A 17,854-nucleotide genomic window follows, 5' to 3' on the forward strand; every position below is an offset into this window, starting at 1 on the left:
AAGGTGCATATGACTCTGGCAAAGTCTGGTCTAAAATTTAAAGTTGATCTCAAACCTGACTTTAGTCCTTCAGTCTTAAACTTCCAAATGGTTTTAAAGCAACTGTATGGGTGCCACATATTCTAAAACAATAATATTGTCCTTTAACCTGGACAACCAACGTATTATATTTTCTGTTTTCAGTTTTTTTTTTATCTCCATAAAATAATGAATTGGCCTCTTTCTCTGTGATTTATTTTGATCAAATGTTTAGTGTTCCTGGAAAAGGCTTCCGAGCCATTGATCAGGATAACGTGGTTGCAAAAAAGACTGAATGAACAAATAAATGAACGAATGAATGAATGAATTAATGAATGAACAAAGTGCTAGTTACACCAGGTGGCAGCAGTTGCATTTTTCAGGTTTGTGCGTATCGCCACGAAGCTGACGGTGGAAACTTTGGTGGCACAAAATAAGTTGCCCATTATTTTAATCCATTTGTATATCTGACATGAAGTGCGCACGAGAGGCTGTAAAAAAAGGCATATATGACACTATTGGCCTTAAACATTGGCATGTCTTCTTTTAATGATGACAGGTTTTACATGCGCGGATACACACAGAGTGTGAACTCTGATCCACCTGCGTCGGTAACTGACGTATGCTCCAGTACTGGTATAAAAGCTCGCGCACTCGTCACAAGCCGTAAGTGATGATGCCCATGTCCTGCTCGCGCGCGCTCCTGCAGAAGGAGTTCAGTAAGTAGGTGACCGACGCTTTTTTTTTTTTTTTTTTTTTTTATTAACCTTCACGCGCTTGTTGATGAACAGAGACATGGATGGACAACCGGAGAACGCGTCCTCGTTGTTCCAAAACGACAGCAATCTAGAGGAGCACAATGACAAGGTGTCGCTCACAGCTAAGGTGCCGTTAAGTTATCAGATATCGACGTCTGTGCTGATCGGAGCGCTGATCCTGTGTTCGGTGTTTGGAAACGCGTGCGTCGTGGCGGCCATAGCTTTGGAGAGGTCACTCCAAAACGTGGCCAACTATCTAATCGGGTCTCTTGCCGTGACGGACCTTATGGTGTCGGTACTCGTCTTACCAATGGCGTGTCTCTACCAAGTTTTGGACAAATGGACACTCGGGCAGGTCGCATGCGACATTTTTATCTCGCTGGACGTCCTGTGTTGCACGTCTTCGATTTTGCATCTGTGCGCCATTGCGCTGGACCGCTACTGGGCCATCACCGAGCCCATAGACTATATGAAAAAAAGGACGCTGAAACGTGCGGCGGTTTTGATCGGCGCTACCTGGCTGGTGGGCTTCTTGATATCCGTGCCCCCAATGCTGATCATGAAATCGCAGCCCAAAAGCAAGGCAGAAGACATGGCCAACCCCGAAGCGTGCGCGATCAGCCACGACCCCTGGTATACCATTTACTCAACCTTCTGCGCTTTTTACATCCCGCTCATCCTCATGCTCGTGTTGTACGGCCGCATCTTTAAAGCGGCTCGGTTCCGTATCCGCAAGACGGTACGCCGGACTGAGAAGAAAAAAGTCACATGTCTGACCGTGTCCCCGGCGCTTTTTAAACGCGCTAATGGAGAGCCGGGCAAAAGCTGGAGAAGCAGCGTGGAACCCAAGCCGGCGGCGTCGTGCGTGAACGGCGCTGTAAAGCACACGGACGACGGCGAGTCGGTGGAGATCGTGGAGGTGCACGGCCATTCAAAGCACGAGCTGCCGCTGCCGAACACGCCGAGCTCGGCGCCGCTCTTTGAGAACCGACACGAAAAGAACACGGAGGCAAAGAGGAAACTGGCGATGGCGCGGGAGCGCAAAACCGTCAAGACGCTGGGCATCATCATGGGCACGTTCATCCTGTGCTGGCTGCCTTTCTTCATCAAAGCCTTAGTGATGCCCTTCTGCCCAACGTGCAAGATGCCCGTGTGGTTACAGGACGTGATCAATTGGCTCGGTTACTCCAACTCGCTGCTAAACCCCATCATCTACGCGTACTTCAACAAGGACTTCCAGAGCGCCTTTCAGAAAATCATCAAATGTCACTTCTGTCGAAAATAGCGGTGGATTGCTTAGTGGTACCCAGTTTGCTGAATTGACGGGAAAATCTTTAGTCAAACATTCCTTCGGTGGGATAAAGAATGATGACATTTATCCCGTGGTGGAAATAGGTCATTATTCTCATCGTTTATCATTTTTATTATAAATTTTTTTCTGTTTTCAGAAAAGATGTATGATACTGTGTATGAAAGAACTCCATGTACTGCTCATGTCCATTGGAAGCATGAATGTGTTCATGCTTTGAAATAAACTCGTAAATGACTCTCAAAACAGATTCTCTGTGCTTCTTTATGTGCCAGAGCTTAGAAATAAAACAAATATTTTGCATCATTGATAAGCTTTTTATTATTATTATTATTGTATACAGCAAAACTCTGTTATACAAAAGAGTCACAAATATATTTTGACATCATAGAATGCAGCTTAGCCCCTTGGAAATAATGGAATTAAAATATTTGATAAAATAATGCAATACTAATGTATTACGATAATGGGAAACTTTAAATCAAACATTTGGTTTTAGATTAAGTTTTAGTTTTATAGTGCGTCATAAGGTGTGACCATTGCTTTCTTTAATTTTTAATAAGAACACACTGAAACTAATTATAATCTTTATCCATCTTCTTTGTTGTTGCTATGTAAAATTATATCATAAATAAAAATAGGACAATATTGTATTGCTAATTTCAGTGTGTTTAAGAATACATTATATCCCTATATAGATGATTTTTTTAATTTTTCACATATCATTTTAATAATTAGGAAAACAGGAACATATGATAGGAAATAGGCTCATACATTGATAAAGCTCAATTTATTCATTGAAACTCATGTCTAATTTCCACCTCCAGCCCTCACTGCAAAAGAGCAAACAGCCGATGAAGCAAATTTAATTTATTTTTACATGATCAGGCAACCAAATGCAAAGTGATGCAAATGAATGATGGTAAAATGTCTGCAAACATTTCCTGAATTAGGTAGTGGTCACTATCAAGTATACAGAATACATGTTGTTCACCAAACTACTGTCTTGATTTTTTTTGAAAAAAAAATCATCTGGTATATTCATATTTTTAATTAATATTTGAATTTTAGTAGCAGTGAAGATTACATTTCTAATGAAATTCAGCATTGTATTAGTCCTTTAATCTTTCCAGCTGTCTCACCTCCTGATCTCTATTCTCTGCACAGACAGATTCGTTTCTAACCCTTCAGTTTAGGCTAACAACACCATCAATAACATCACATATCATATTGTGCTAACCAGTCAGACTCGAATATCTGTTTTAACTCAACATTTTAACTCTGCATTACACCTACAGCTGCACTTCAATGTGTAAATCTGGGTCCAATGTTTGGTGTCCTTGCACTACTTCTTTGCTGGATGTATTATTAATATAATGTAAATCATATCTGGAATATAGTGACTGGAAAAAGAAGCTTGTGCTAGGGCTTGCAAAGAAACCTGACAGTTATAAAGGATTCATTTTGCTTTTCTGTTAAACACCAGTAACACTTCACTAGCAATAATAATATCCTACTGTGACCAGCATAGTATGAAGAATGCAGAATTCTTATAGGAATACCAGAAATACAGTACCAACCAATTAAGTGACACTAGAATCAAAACACAAAATATTTCAGTATACACTTATTACTTGTCTTCATTTACCACAAACTGGATAAATCAAGTAATAAAGGTTAAAATGTGTGTTTATGTGAGTAAAGTATAGAATTACATGTGTTGTTTCGAAATTATAGCTTTTTTTTTTACTTATGTATTAGCTATAAAATCCTAAAAAGCAATATATTTTTTTAAACCTCTTAAATTATAGTCAAATGTCTACACTTTAATCACATCCTGATTGCTTTATGCCAGATCTTTTTAGGTGGTGTACAGAAGCAAAAGTTGGTCGCTGCCTGAATACTTATGAACCTCACTGTATTTCAGTCAACCTTGAAATCTTACATCTTTCGACCGGTGTTTTTAGCACGAAATGTTAGCTAGTCTGGTACAATTTATAGAAAGGTACAGCAACATCTAAACACCGAAGCAAGAACATTTGCATACTTTTAATTTAAGTCTGTCCAGATTTTTAAAAGTATTTTAGATGTTTTTTTTAACCACTTGATATTAGACCTTCTTAACATTGGATTTTCTATAGACTACTTATTTTTAATTTTTCAATGTGATAAAAATAACTATTAAAAATATTAAAAATAAACAATTATTAATAATCTTTTTTTGTGTGTGTGATTCTATTCTGTTCTGTTATCAAAATGCATGTTTAAAAAAAATTTAAGACAAACGTTCTTTTCACATCCAGATGATAATTTTTCACATACTCAAATGACTTCATATTGGTAAGCAGAGCTCATATACCCGAGTAACTCCAGTGGTCAAACTGAAACCACTAAAAGCCACTCCACACAGCTGGCTGAAATGCTGGTCTCCATAGTGACACTCAGAGGTTGAAAACTCCAGATTTGAGGAGCAATTATCTGATCAAAAGCCCAGGACAATAGAGCGAGAGTCACGTGGGCACCACCAACTGGACAGACACAGAAGCCGAGGGGGTTCACACACAGCTACTGAACCTCCAGGTGAGGATGCAACAGAGATACGTAAATGACAGCACATGAGGAGTAAACCACATTGAAAAATGCTCAATAAATGACAAGTTAAACTTTTTATCCATTTTTAGTTACATTTAATGTTGTTGGAAGTCCATTTAACAATGTAGCTCATTACATTAGAGCTATAGAAACATGTTCTGTCACCATTTTTTCTGCTTCTCTCTCTCAAAGTTAAACAGAAAAAAATAATTGCATCTTGTCAAACTGCAAAGTGTGAAACTTTCAGTCCTGGAAAATGTAACATTAGAGCTGTATCCCTGACTGTTACAAAGCACTAAAACTAAATACTCCTTCATCAATTGTACATTTTGTGTACAAAAATACATTTAAATATAAATTATGGTTTATGTTAAAAAAGTAACAGGTGAATTAATAATATAAAATATACAATGGCTGTTCTAGACAATTAGACAAAAAAATCATTATAATTATTTATTTAATTAAATCTAATTCTCTTTATTTTGTATAGCACTTAAAACCTTTCCTTAATCCATTTCCCTATAAATTTATTTACTTATTTTAAATAAATGAATACTCTGGTTAATCATTATTTTTGCTATTTTTCTATTTACACATTTACCTCATGACATCTGAAATATGCTTCTTTCTTCTTTGCCTGATCCCTGTTACCGAACATGCTCTACTTCCGCCTACTCATAAGGCAGATGTAGGCTCATCAGGTGGTGAGGGTGGTGGCTGATGATGGCACTGGAAACAGGAAAGAATGAGAAACAGAACTCTTTTTTTTTTTGAGTCAGCTACCTTTCAAAGCATCATTGTTGATTTGAGCTGTCAGACCGAGCAGAACTAAGAATGTGTGATCTCCTTCAGGACCTAAAGATGGAGATAAGAGGCTTCAAATTCTCTCCCTGGCACTGAACCGAATGACGAGCTGTGATCCGTGTTGTGATTGCTTTACATTCTTCACCTCAAATCAAAACTGCTTATTCGAGCCCAAATATATTGAATACAAAGGCATAATGTATCTATATTTTTAACTGACACACACAAGCAGCCACACATGTACTCAGCAACACATTCTCATTCACAGTCATTAGCAAATTTATCAGTTTAATAAGAGTAAATTAAGCAAATAAACAAAGTGTGCAAATTATTGGATGAATTATTTGTGATCTTTATTTGAGTCAACACAAACCCTCTCACATTTTATATGCCAGTAAAACCTTAAACAGATGAGCGGATAAGGCTACAGCTAAGCCCCCTGATTATTATATTTACATAAATACCCCTGTTTAAAAAGGTATCTAATGCATTTAGGAAATGTACAATATATTACGGTAAACATACAATGATGTTGTACTGTCACTATACCACTGTACTTTAATGCAAATATTTCACAATTATTTGTGGTAGATATACTGTCAGCTCTTTAATGTGGAATATTTACTATAATGCTGCTTAATGCATTAGCTTGTTTACTAGTTTGACACTTTAGAAGTCTGTTTACTATATTACTAAGTAATTTTTTTATTAGTAGAAAGAATGTTAATAGAATCATATTATTACTATAATTCTAGCTACTGGTTTGTATGATTTTAATAATGCTAGTTGCTGGTTGCATTTTTCAAATAATGCTAGGTTGTGGGTTAGCATGTATCCTGCTAGTTAATGATTGGTCTGTTTGTTAAAAGGCAGTTAAAAATTACCATGTTTACTTACACTAATGCTAGTTTCTAATGCTAGTTATAGAAACAGACTTTTTAGCCAGTTTCTATAATTGTATTCAATAAGTTGAAGGAAGACTTACAATATTCATGACATGATACCTCTTTTTTAATTTTTGACCCTTATCAGACAACACATTGCTCTTGCATATTGTTGTGCTTTTTTGCTTAAAAAAGGTCTCAAATACTTTGCATAAAGGCCTTTAAATAGTTTCGTTACTCTACTTAAATATATTTTTCTGGTATCTTTACTGTATTTCACTATTTGTTTTTAAATTTTTACTTTCACTTATTCAATTTTTTACACAAATATCTATACTTTCCACTTCTTACATTTTCAAAACAGGCTCGTTACATTAGTTTTAATCTATTTGGTGAAATCTTTCTCTTCTCAATAAACGAATTCTTTGATTATTTAATCCATATGAAAGTTAGAAGAGGTACAGTTTCTCCGGTATCACCTCATTAAACATCTGTGTGAAAACATAGTGAAGGTTCTGTTTGGTGTTCTGATGATTAATGGAATTTGAAACACCATAATTACTTTAAAACATTTACAAGAATATTTTGTCTCCATGCTCTATGTTCGGTATGGTTTCACTAATAATAAACATACATCTGCATAAAGCAGGTTGTTAATTTAATGTACATCTAGAACAGATTAAAATGTGCGATTAAGTTGTGATTAATCGTAAGTATAATAACATATTAATCATGCAAGTAATCGAAATTAAATATTTTAATCGATTGACAGCCCTAATATTAATATAACATGAGATCCAGTTACCAGCATGACACCAAAACAGGTATTAGTAATGGCCACTTTTAACTTGAGTACATGTCAGACCCCAAACTTCTATACTTTAACTTGAGTAAAAGGATAAAAGGATAGTCAGTACAACATTTTTTATAACATGAGTATCTGTACTTCTACTTAAGTGAAGGATGTGTATACTTTTGCCACCTCTGGTAGCATCACGTCTTCTGTCCATAAACGTTCTCCAAATCTCTTTTTGTTATTCAGGTCAGTTCGATAGATAGCTAGTTGCATAGAATCCAGGTGTCTCTCTTAATTTTTCACTTTCCACATCAATTGTCACTAGTTGTAAGCCCATCTCTTCAGCCAAGCCTTTGCTCTTCACTTTGTTAAATGATGTGGTACATTGACATCTCGCTGTCAAGTGCTGCCTTATCAGCTGGCTCGTTCCTCTCAATTCTCACAAGTCCTCTCAATGTTTGTGCATGCTGAGGTGCTTTTCCTGCTCACCATGGTTGTAACAACAGTGTTTCCACCAACTAAACTGTTGCTAAGTGGATTTTCTTGCACCATTCCCATTTGGCACCAACAACCAGGTCATGGATACATTTTCCACATTTGATGTGAACATTACTATAGACCTTGACCTGCATTTGCATGATTTCATATATTGTTCTGCTGCCAATCATGTTGTTCTACATGATTGGCTGACTGAATAACTGAGCAGGTTTAGAGGTGTTCTTAAAAAGTAAGTATTTGTGTCACTGAACATATAATTGCCATCAAAATAGTAAGTTCTTTTATCATTGTTTATGAATAAGAGAGTCAAAATGTCTTTTTTTTTTTTTTTCAATATGACAATGCTTTATTTTAGTATTTCCTGATGTAAACTATGTTTTGGCTTACAAGTATTGAAAATGCACAAGGCTGAATGGGCAACTATGAATTTCAACAGCACAAATTTACACATTACTGTATTACTCCTCACCCTTCCAGCATGCATCCTTATTCTTGGCTCTCGTCCATGTTTCTTTCCTAGTTGTTCATCCATTTTCAACAATTGTAAATCTGTATTTTGCTCTTTTTATATACACTCGCCAATTACAGTAAAGGTTCATGAGATTCAGCCTTGACCTATTTTAGAGAACTAGTTGATTATTGGCTGATCTTTATTAGTGACATTCAAGGGTTCATCTGCACAATTCATCAATTCAAGACACATTTACCAAAAAAGTTTAATAGAACTGTAAAGAAGAAGAGCTTGACAAATTTTGATAACTGGTTTAACCATTTTGTATTCATTGACTTATGCAATGAACTGATGCCTAAATGTTTTGGGGGTTAAAACCATTTAGGTATCAGTTCATTGCATAGGTCAATGAATGCAAAATGGTTAAACTAGTTGTCAAAATATGTACACAATCGATTAAATGACGTACCAAAGCATTCGCAATCTAATAAAACAGCTGTGAACATTTTCCCCCGGCTTTACATAAAAAAAAAAATTACGCTTAAACTCACAGTAGTATTTGATGATTTACTAAAAGGTTTTACTGGATAAAGGCCTGCTTTCATCTGTTCCAAACTGAAAGGTTTGTGCATGGTAAAGATTAGAAAAGAAAAGAAAAGAAAAGAAAAGAAAAGAAAAGAAAAGAAAAGAAAAGAAAAGAAAAGAAAAGAAAAGAAAAGAAAAGAAAATAGACAATATACCTGTTATTATTTTTTAAAAGTTATAAAAGTTTGGAAAACTTCAGATGTCAGCAAACGCGCACACACACACACACACACACACACACACACACACACACACACACACACACTATATCACAAATGAAAAGTAGGATATTATACACATAAATGCCAGATCACGTACATAAATATAACTCAAATACAATATTTAATACCATTTAAAAATTTCATACAGTGAGAGTTTATTTAAACATGTCCAACATTTTGTAACTGCTTTAAACCTAATTTTTTGTAGACAGAATTTACTTTATTGTTTTTTTTTTTCATGGATGTAAATTTTTGCACTTGACATGTTATTGCAAACAGCAGAACATTATCATTAAAAAAAAGTCCCAGTGTGGGCTATTAAAGCGCTGTTGCATTATTCATAATCTTAAATTATTGATAATGTTGAAAGTTGAAATAATTCCTTCTGCTGTTTTTAACATAATTAATGTTTTTCTGGGACTACTGCCTTTATTTACCATTCCAATAGCAAATAGAAACAAGTCTTTAACAACTAGGTATTGGTTTTAGTAAAAAAAGATAAAATAATAAAATATAACTTTAAACTGATTAAAAGTTATGGTCATTTTCAATTGGTTTAAGTTTCTAAGCTTAGTTTGTTTTATTTTTAGTTATACTATACCTATATGTCATTTTGACAACTATTAACTACAAACATGGACAAAACTCAAAAGACTCATTTAGAAAGTGTGGCATAAAATAAAATGTATTTCTGGAATTGTTGCTATTCTTCTCCTTATAGCCAGAACAGAGGAAGTGAAAAAGAATGCAGTGGAAAAGCTCTCCAGGAAATCCCACCCTATAAAGGAAAGCCAGCGTTACAAAGGAAATAAGAGGCACATGCTACTGTAGATCAAAAACACAGTCAGGAATAATGAGGTCAAAAAAATTTTGACACTAGTTTTATCTTAGATGAACAACTAATAGAGACAGAGCAAAGAGCATCATATATAGAACATTTCTGACTAAAATCTGTACTATACTAAATATTTAAATAAATAATGTAGCAGTAGTTACAAAAACATGCACAATTTCCCCATAGGAAGAAAGCAGCTCTGACCTTAGTGCTGATCTATTAATATAGGTTTATATTAATGCACATGTTAACTAATGTTTACATGTTTCTTTAATTAAAGTTCATGCATAAGGGATTGTATGCTGTACATAACCAACGTTTTTGTAAGAGGAAATTTGTAACATTTATGGAAGGAGTTCCAGTGTTGGTTGCCTTTTGTAATTGTAAGTAAATATTGTGGCAAGTGAAAATTGTCAGTACAGAAATGTACACTTTGGTTTAAACCACATAAAGCTAATAAATAGACAAATAAAATTGTTGGCAAATTACTGTGGTATAGGATGAATAAAACACTCTGGAATGTCCTGTTACAGGACATTAATTCAACTTTGCAATTGGTCCATATAATACCATACTTTCCTTAAACATATTTTTACACCTCATATTCCTTACATACTGTCTGTATAAATATATTTTAATGTACAAATGATGTCTAAACACTATTTAAGCTGAGTACATGATGATATCAATGCTGATAATCAACCCTGTCAATTACAATACACATTGCTTTAGTGCAAATCTAAAGCAGCAAATCATTTTATTGTGAAATGGTTATACTATGAATGGACAAAACAGCCTCAACAGACTATTATGTCCATGCGAAGATGGATGAGATATAGTCCAGTTCTGATGATGCAAGCTTCCCAAAAATAAACAAACAAAAAAGAAACAAACATGACATGAATCACTAGACTGTGAAAGGCAGTCTCTTAGCAAATTCTCTGATGGAAGAGGCAGAGGACAAAGTTCTTCTCTCAAGGGTCAGAGGGACGAGTGTTCAAAAAGAACCACCTGTGTCTGACTCACGTTTGAGAGCCTGGAGAGCCGCAGATTGCCTATACGGGAATATACCTCTGCGTCAGACTGAGGGCTGGGTGGGGTAGTGTAGATGAAGGGGTGCGGCAGTGGCACAGCAGAGGGTGGTTGAGATAAAAGTGGAGGTGGTGAATGAAGGAGTGAAGGGATGAGCGGATGATTTGGAACAACAGTTGGAGGTGGTGAACAAGAAGGCACTTCCTCAGGGGTTCTATCAGTGTCCACTGAGGCTAAACCTGGAGGTTCATATATTTGTTTCAGGCTGTAGTTAGCCATGTGGTAGAAGCCAAAATACTCTAAAGCATTTCCAGCCTGAACCAGATGCAGTTTGTGCCACAGGTGAAAGACATAGTAAAATAGAGCCAAAATGAGAAACCCAGCAAGAACCATTAGTACCAAGACCACATTTATTTCCCAGCAAGCCTGAGAAGCAGCTGTCTTACAGTTGACAGTTGGTGGACTCTCAGTGGATGGCATGTGTTTCATGTGCTGAGGTACCAGGCCATCAGAATTCCCCACAAACTGTGTGGGAAACTGCCCAGCAGTCCTTTCAGTGACTGATGCAGGTGGCATGGCACTACAGAAACACTACAGACAACACACCAGTGCTGACTGGTATACTGTATCTGCAGAATCTGGAGAAGTCGACGTTGTGGACTTCAGGACTCAAAACAAAGCCAGGCTACCTCAAAATAAATAACAGAATAATTAAGAAAGTAAATATTGCATTAAAATAAATAAAAGCATTCCAGTAGATTAACTCAAATGTCATAAACACAGGACTGCACTTATTAGTTCAGCACGAGGTAGGCTAGTAATAAGTTAATTAGTAGACTACGTCACAAATGAGCTAACTATGATGCATAATGATATATACTTATACTGTCTATTTACTAGCACAGAATGTATCTATTCAGGTCAAATAATATTCTGCATAATTTATAGTGATCTAATTGCAAATTCTCCACATTAAGCAAATATATGTAAGAAATGGGTATGGCTGATCTAAGAAATGTTTGTGGCTTTTTAGGTATTTACAAACAAGTTAGATCTAATTAGAAAAAAGACAAATCACTCAATCACTGTAATTAGATACTTGGCACACAGCTAGGTCTTTTATCTGCTGTTTATTTACCCTGCAAGTGCACCTGTCTTTTATAAAGCACTATTTTAGTGTCTCATCAGGTTCCAAAAGAGCTTCTGGTTAATGAGTCCACACAGTCATAATTTACGTCTACCCGCTTTCATATTCATTTGCTAAATTCTTTGGATTCCAGGCATTTCAGAGGAATCTTTGTGTCTCAGATTTATGTTGTGTGTGTTTTTTTTTTTATACCTAACTAGTAATAGAGAACTCTAACTCTTTTTAGTTACTGGGTACACCCTTTCAATTCCCAAATCTCCTAATTGTGTTACATATCAAATACACTTAAATTGTAAAATCCTACATCACACATAAATTGCTACTATGGAAACAATAACATTAGAATGAGCATATGTAGCTGTACTATTTTCAGAGCTTCTGCCCTAAAGCATTACTAAGTAGATAATTAATTCAGAATTCAATAACCCTGTGGTATTATATTGATAAATAATAAGTTATAAAACCTTACAAAATCTACATGTTTAAAACAGTACAGTAGAACAGTTGGACTTACTTGAGTGTTCATGCTATAAGCTCCTTCTAGCTGTAGAGACCATTTGAAAAGACAGAATTTGTCAGGTCTGAAGCTCTCTGGTTAGAAGGAAACTTAGTTTTCAGGAAACAGAGCATTTCCTTTAACACATTCTGCCTGCTGATTTGGTCACATTGGTGTATACAGAAAATGGCCAAAGGATCACTGTGTCCTAGACATTAATTTATACAGTGCTGTGAAAAAGTATCCAGATTTTTTTTGTGCATGTCACACTTAAATGATTCAAATTGATTCAAATTATTCAAATTATTAAATTTATTATTACACAAGGTTTCTTGAGTAAATACAAGATGCAGATTTTAAATAAGGATTTTGTTTATTAAGGGAAAAAGCTATCAAAATTACCTGAATCTATGTAAAAAAAAAAGTAATTGCCGCACCCAGGCCTGATTAATAGAGAAATCACTTAAATAGAACCTGTCTAACAAAATAAAGCACGCTAAAGATCTACCTAAATGTGTTATCATGCTAAAGATAACACATCATGCTACGATCTGAAGAAATTCAAGAACAGATGGGAAATAAAGTAATTGACATTTATCAGTCTGAAAAGGCTTACCAAGCCATTTCTAAGGCTTTGAGACTCGAGCGAACCATGGTGAGAGGCATTATCCACAAATAGAGAAACAGTGAATCTTAGAGAATTACTCCAAAAGTGTAAAATTCTAGAACCCAGCAGAAAATCTAAAAAACTGCAGGTCTCGCTTGCCTCAGTTATGGTCAGTGTTCATGATTCAACAATAGGAATGTGACAGCAAAAATGCCAATCATAAGAGAGATCCAAGCCAAAAGCCACTGCTGACCAAAACAAACCCCAAATCTTGTCTTACATTTGCCAAAAAACATCTTGATTATCGCCAAGACATTTGTTAAAATATTCTGTGAACTAATAAAACTTTTGTTTCATTTAACAAAAGTTTTATTTAGTTTGCAAAACTAACACTGCATTTTATAAAAATAACATCATACTTACAGTCAAACACGGTGTTGGTAGTATGATTGTCTTCTGTAGTATAAGTGCAGCTTCAGAAACTGGACAACTTGCCTTAATTGATGGAACCATTAATTGTGCATTCGACATAATAACCCTGAAGGAGGATATCCAGCCATTATGCAGCAGGACAATAATCCAAACCACACCAGCAAGTCCACCTCTGAATGGCAAAAAAAAAAAAAACTAAATTAAGGTTTGGGAGTGGCCTAGTCAAAGTCCGAACTTAAACCCGATTTAGATGCTGTGGCATGACCTTAAACAGGATGCTCATGCTTAAAAACCTCCAACGTGACAATCAAAACAAGTCTGGGCCAAAATTCCTCAATGGAGATGTTAAAGACTCATTGCCAATAAATGAATAATAAATAAACTCATCTTATAAAAACTGTATTTTGTATTTACTTAGGATAGCTTTGTGTAATATAAAGATATGCTTGATGATCTGAATCATTTGTGTGATTAAATGCATTAAAAATAATATTTTTTTCACAGCATTGTATCTAATTAGATTTTTTTTTTTCCAAAAGCAATAATTAAAAGAGAGCCTGAACCTCGTTTCTCTGCTTTATTTACTTGAGCTGGTCATCTAACAAAAATGTACATTTCTGGCAATTAAAAGATAAAGATCACACAGGCTTTTAAATATGAAAACATTATGTGTGCAATGCATTCAAGTGCAAACTACACTGCTAATGGCTTTTACTCAAGAAGGTCCATTACTAGTAAAGCTGAGTCTGTTATTATAAAGGCACATTAAAGACCTTTACTGCCTTCAAAGCTACTCAATATCGGAAGGAAAATAAGAGGCAATTATGTTGAGCATCATGTCAAATGAAAGAGAATTCTTTTAAAATACAGTAACAAAAAATTATGCACACTCTACAAAAACGATTTATACATTTGTATGTCTATGCAAATGTCCATACATTTGTATGTACTATAAAAGAAAACAATTCAACATATATCTTGCCTATAGATAATTCTGTGCCATAAATAACATCATGTCAGGCGGAAGAACGTGCCGGAAACCGAAGTGCAATTCACGATGTTTAATGAAGAACAAAAGGGCAAAGGCAGAAAACAGCAAATCAGAACTAAGCTCCAAGTTTAACTAAACCTGGTGAATGCTATGACCAGAGAAAGTTCAGAGAACTAAACAGAGTCCCACAAACAATAATAAAGCCAACTGGACACATAGCGGACACATAGCAAACACACCGCTTGGGTAGTCCAACAATGGACATCAGCCTGAACTGTAGAATGGACAATGAGCTAGTGGGGGGGGGGGGGGGGAACGGAGGATATATAGCGTGGAGGCTGATGAGTGCCAGGTGTAGATGATTAGTAGGTAGGAGAGCTGCTTGGAGTGATAGGTGGGTTAAGTGAAGGTGTGGCTGGTGGATCCCTGACACATCAGCAAGCCTGTTGGCTACACAAAAAAACTCTATTAAGCCTGTAGAGGTGAGTGTGTGATGATTTAGACATACAGTTTGCACAACTAAAGCTTCAAGTTTTCTTATTTGATAATTAAATTTGCTTCTTATTTGTAAAGGATTACAATGTGATGTCTACTGCCATGCATATTAACAAATGCTGTGCTTTTTCTACCATGATCTTGTTTGGGCTGGAACTTCTGTGAATTTATCAGGCTCACTGGTGCATTTTTTTTCTTCAGAAAACAGTTCAAACACACTTCTTTGACTCAGCTATCCCCAAAACTCCATATTAAGAGTTCCATATGCAAATGCTTACTTAATTAATATTCTTATTCAAATTGAATTCAATGACATTGAAATGTCTGTGTTCTCTGGTGCCCTCATCCCATAGGCTTGAATTTCCCCAGCATACACCCAGTGTCTTTGCTCACATACAAAGCACCTGATATTTTCTGCAGTCTTGTCAACTCATTTTAGGAGAAAGTGAATAATGCATGCTCAAAAAGTCACTAGAAGTCACCAGGTGGCATCACAGGCTAATTTGCATATTCATATAATAATCACAATCGTTTGCATAGCATATCATAATATTTTACATAGAGAGAAGGATTTCTGAAGACTTATAGAATAAAACAGCTTCTGCTGTTTTCTTGATGTAAATAATTAAATAAATTATAATAGAGAGAGAGAGAGAGAGAGAGAGAGAGAGAGAGAGAGAGAGAGAGAGAGAGAGAGAGAGAGAGAGCGTGCACCATGTAAGCTCATGCTATATGCACCTGTGACTGGGTGTTATTATGGTTACAACTGTTTAAAGGCAATGCATTATTTTTGAAAATGACTGGAACTACTTCCAGCCAATCATAATCGAACATTCAGACAGGCTGTGGGTTCAAATAGTATATGAATGTGACTTCTAACAGAAAGTTTTTGGTCACAATAGACTAACTATTTAAATATTCACAAAACTTTGTAATTTCTAACAAGAATGCAGACAAAATGTGATATTGCAGGGGTCAAGAAAGGAAAAAAAGGAAATGGTTACAAACAGAAAAACTCACTTTTATTACTGTACATATCACCAAGAAATGCTTAAAATATTGAACAAAGGCCAATGCCTTGGTAAAAAAAAAGCTATCCAGGTCATTGGGAACAATTATGTGATTTGTCCATAGTGAAGGTTTAAATGTTTGTCGCTAAAATGTTTTTTCGATTGAAATTAACTTAAGAGGATCCCAAAAGTTACCAAAATACATAGCAATGGTTGTGATCTGACAGTTCCCTGTACTTTACATTCAGTTTTTATCAGGAAAACACCAGTGAGGGAGTTGGAGTAAGATACAGTATAATCAGTGAACTGAAATATATCCATCCATCCAACCACCCATCTAAAATAGTTATAGACTCCATGTGGTAAAAAAAAAAAAAACACTTGAATGTATTTAACTGAAGGCTGAAAATTTTGCAGGACCTCTTGCTTCGTTTATAACATTTTATTTTAAGATTTTTTTTGCCTCAGACACAAAAGAGCTTAAGCTACAAAATAAATAAATGCAATAAATCATAATTGCAAGTCCCTTGCACTTTTCTTCCCCACCTGCAAAAAAACAAAAAAAAAATTTCTTTTTTTAGTGAATGATGCTTGAACATCAAATATTCATGAGCCTTTCTCTTAAATATATTCCGATTAATGTAGGTCTGTTGCAGTTGTTCTGAGTGGCTTGGTGTGATTGCTGCTTGAGCTATTTACATTTCCTGTGCCTGATTGACGTGCGTCACCCCTGACATCACCATCGCCTAGAGAAGCTCCTTCAGTCTCCTTCAGCTGGCTCAGGCATCAGTCACTCCGTGTGTCCGTGTGTCCGTGTGTGTGTGTGTGTGTGTGTGTGTGTGTGTGTGTGTGTGTGTGTGTGTGTGTGTTTGCTCAAACCAAATCTCCAAACCCCACTTTCTGCATTAAAGAAAGTTAGAAGTTCACAACTATTGTTCAGGACGAGAATTGACTGTCCCCTTAGTCATGACATTTTACAGACAATATTAAATATACTATGAATGATCTGTATCATTGTGCGTTACTTTAGACATATCTTCACATCTTTTTAAGTTTTAGTTGATTTGCTTTATTAATATGTGTACCTATTATTAAATTATCTTTTCCATCAAAAAACACTTCGGAAAAGCTAATGTAAAAAAGAAAATCATCATGCATCGATGAAAGCCTTTTGCTTTATGAACAATTTCCCATCTGCTGATTTCCCAGTGATGTCTAGAATTGTTTTACAATGTTTTGCAATTACAGCCAGGTCAGCAGGTCTTTCCAAGTACTGGAAAAATTGTGAATGTGAGAAATGAGATTGAAATTAAAGGACTCATTAACTATCCTGATTAATTGTAATTCTTTATTTATTCAAATATGTCTGCTCTCTCTTCCTGGAGTTAGTGTAGTTCTTCTTAATATGATAGCCTGTTATATTTCTTGCAGTCCTTCAAGAGGACACATAGTTAAAAAGCCCAGGGCTGTCCTCTGTCATATTGGCTTTTCACTGAACACTGGATATGACAAGGTTATCCAGCTATCACCTCCGTACATGGGATGACCCTCAGGGATTGGCTGTCATGAAGAATCCTTTCCCAAACATGGCAGGGCTAAACCCATTCGCTAAAATCAGCTAGTTTCACAAATGAAGATGATGAGCCATATGAGTGTGAGTCTAAACAATACACATGAATAAGAAGTAAAGGAATAAGCGTGGCCTCTGTATATCGCTGTAGGAAAGAATTCAACAAGAATTAATGTTCTTTAAAGATGCACAGTAAATATAATAATCACTGGTCATAAATGATTTAAAATGGTATTGGATATTACTTTAATGACTGTATGAAGTTTCATGTCTTCTTCTAGCGTTCATGTTAATTTCCTCCAGGCTTATCAGTTTCCTCCCAG

The 17,854-nt window shown here is 35.6% G+C and overlaps 1 protein-coding gene and 1 long non-coding RNA gene across 2 annotated transcripts; one reads left to right on the plus strand and one right to left on the minus strand.

Annotated features, from left to right (window-relative positions):
- Positions 1–593: 593 nt before the first annotated feature.
- On the plus strand, positions 594–2,331 carry htr1ab (5-hydroxytryptamine (serotonin) receptor 1A b). Its single transcript, XM_083564277.1, has one exon. It carries the CDS (start codon positions 802–804, stop codon positions 2,059–2,061), a length of 1,260 nt encoding a protein of 419 aa, XP_083420403.1. The 5' UTR covers positions 594–801; the 3' UTR covers positions 2,062–2,331.
- Positions 2,332–11,175: 8,844 nt separating this feature from the next.
- LOC310738574 lies at positions 11,176–12,520 on the minus strand. The gene is made up of 2 exons (XR_014537116.1): positions 12,445–12,520; positions 11,176–11,468 (listed from the first exon to the last, which is right to left on the minus strand). It is a non-coding gene; the product is annotated as an uncharacterized lncRNA (long non-coding RNA).
- Positions 12,521–17,854: the final 5,334 nt, after the last annotated feature.

Source organism: Silurus aristotelis (genome assembly GCF_946808225.1).
Source record: "Silurus aristotelis genome assembly, chromosome: 16".
Taxonomy (NCBI): Eukaryota; Metazoa; Chordata; class Actinopteri; order Siluriformes; family Siluridae; genus Silurus; species Silurus aristotelis.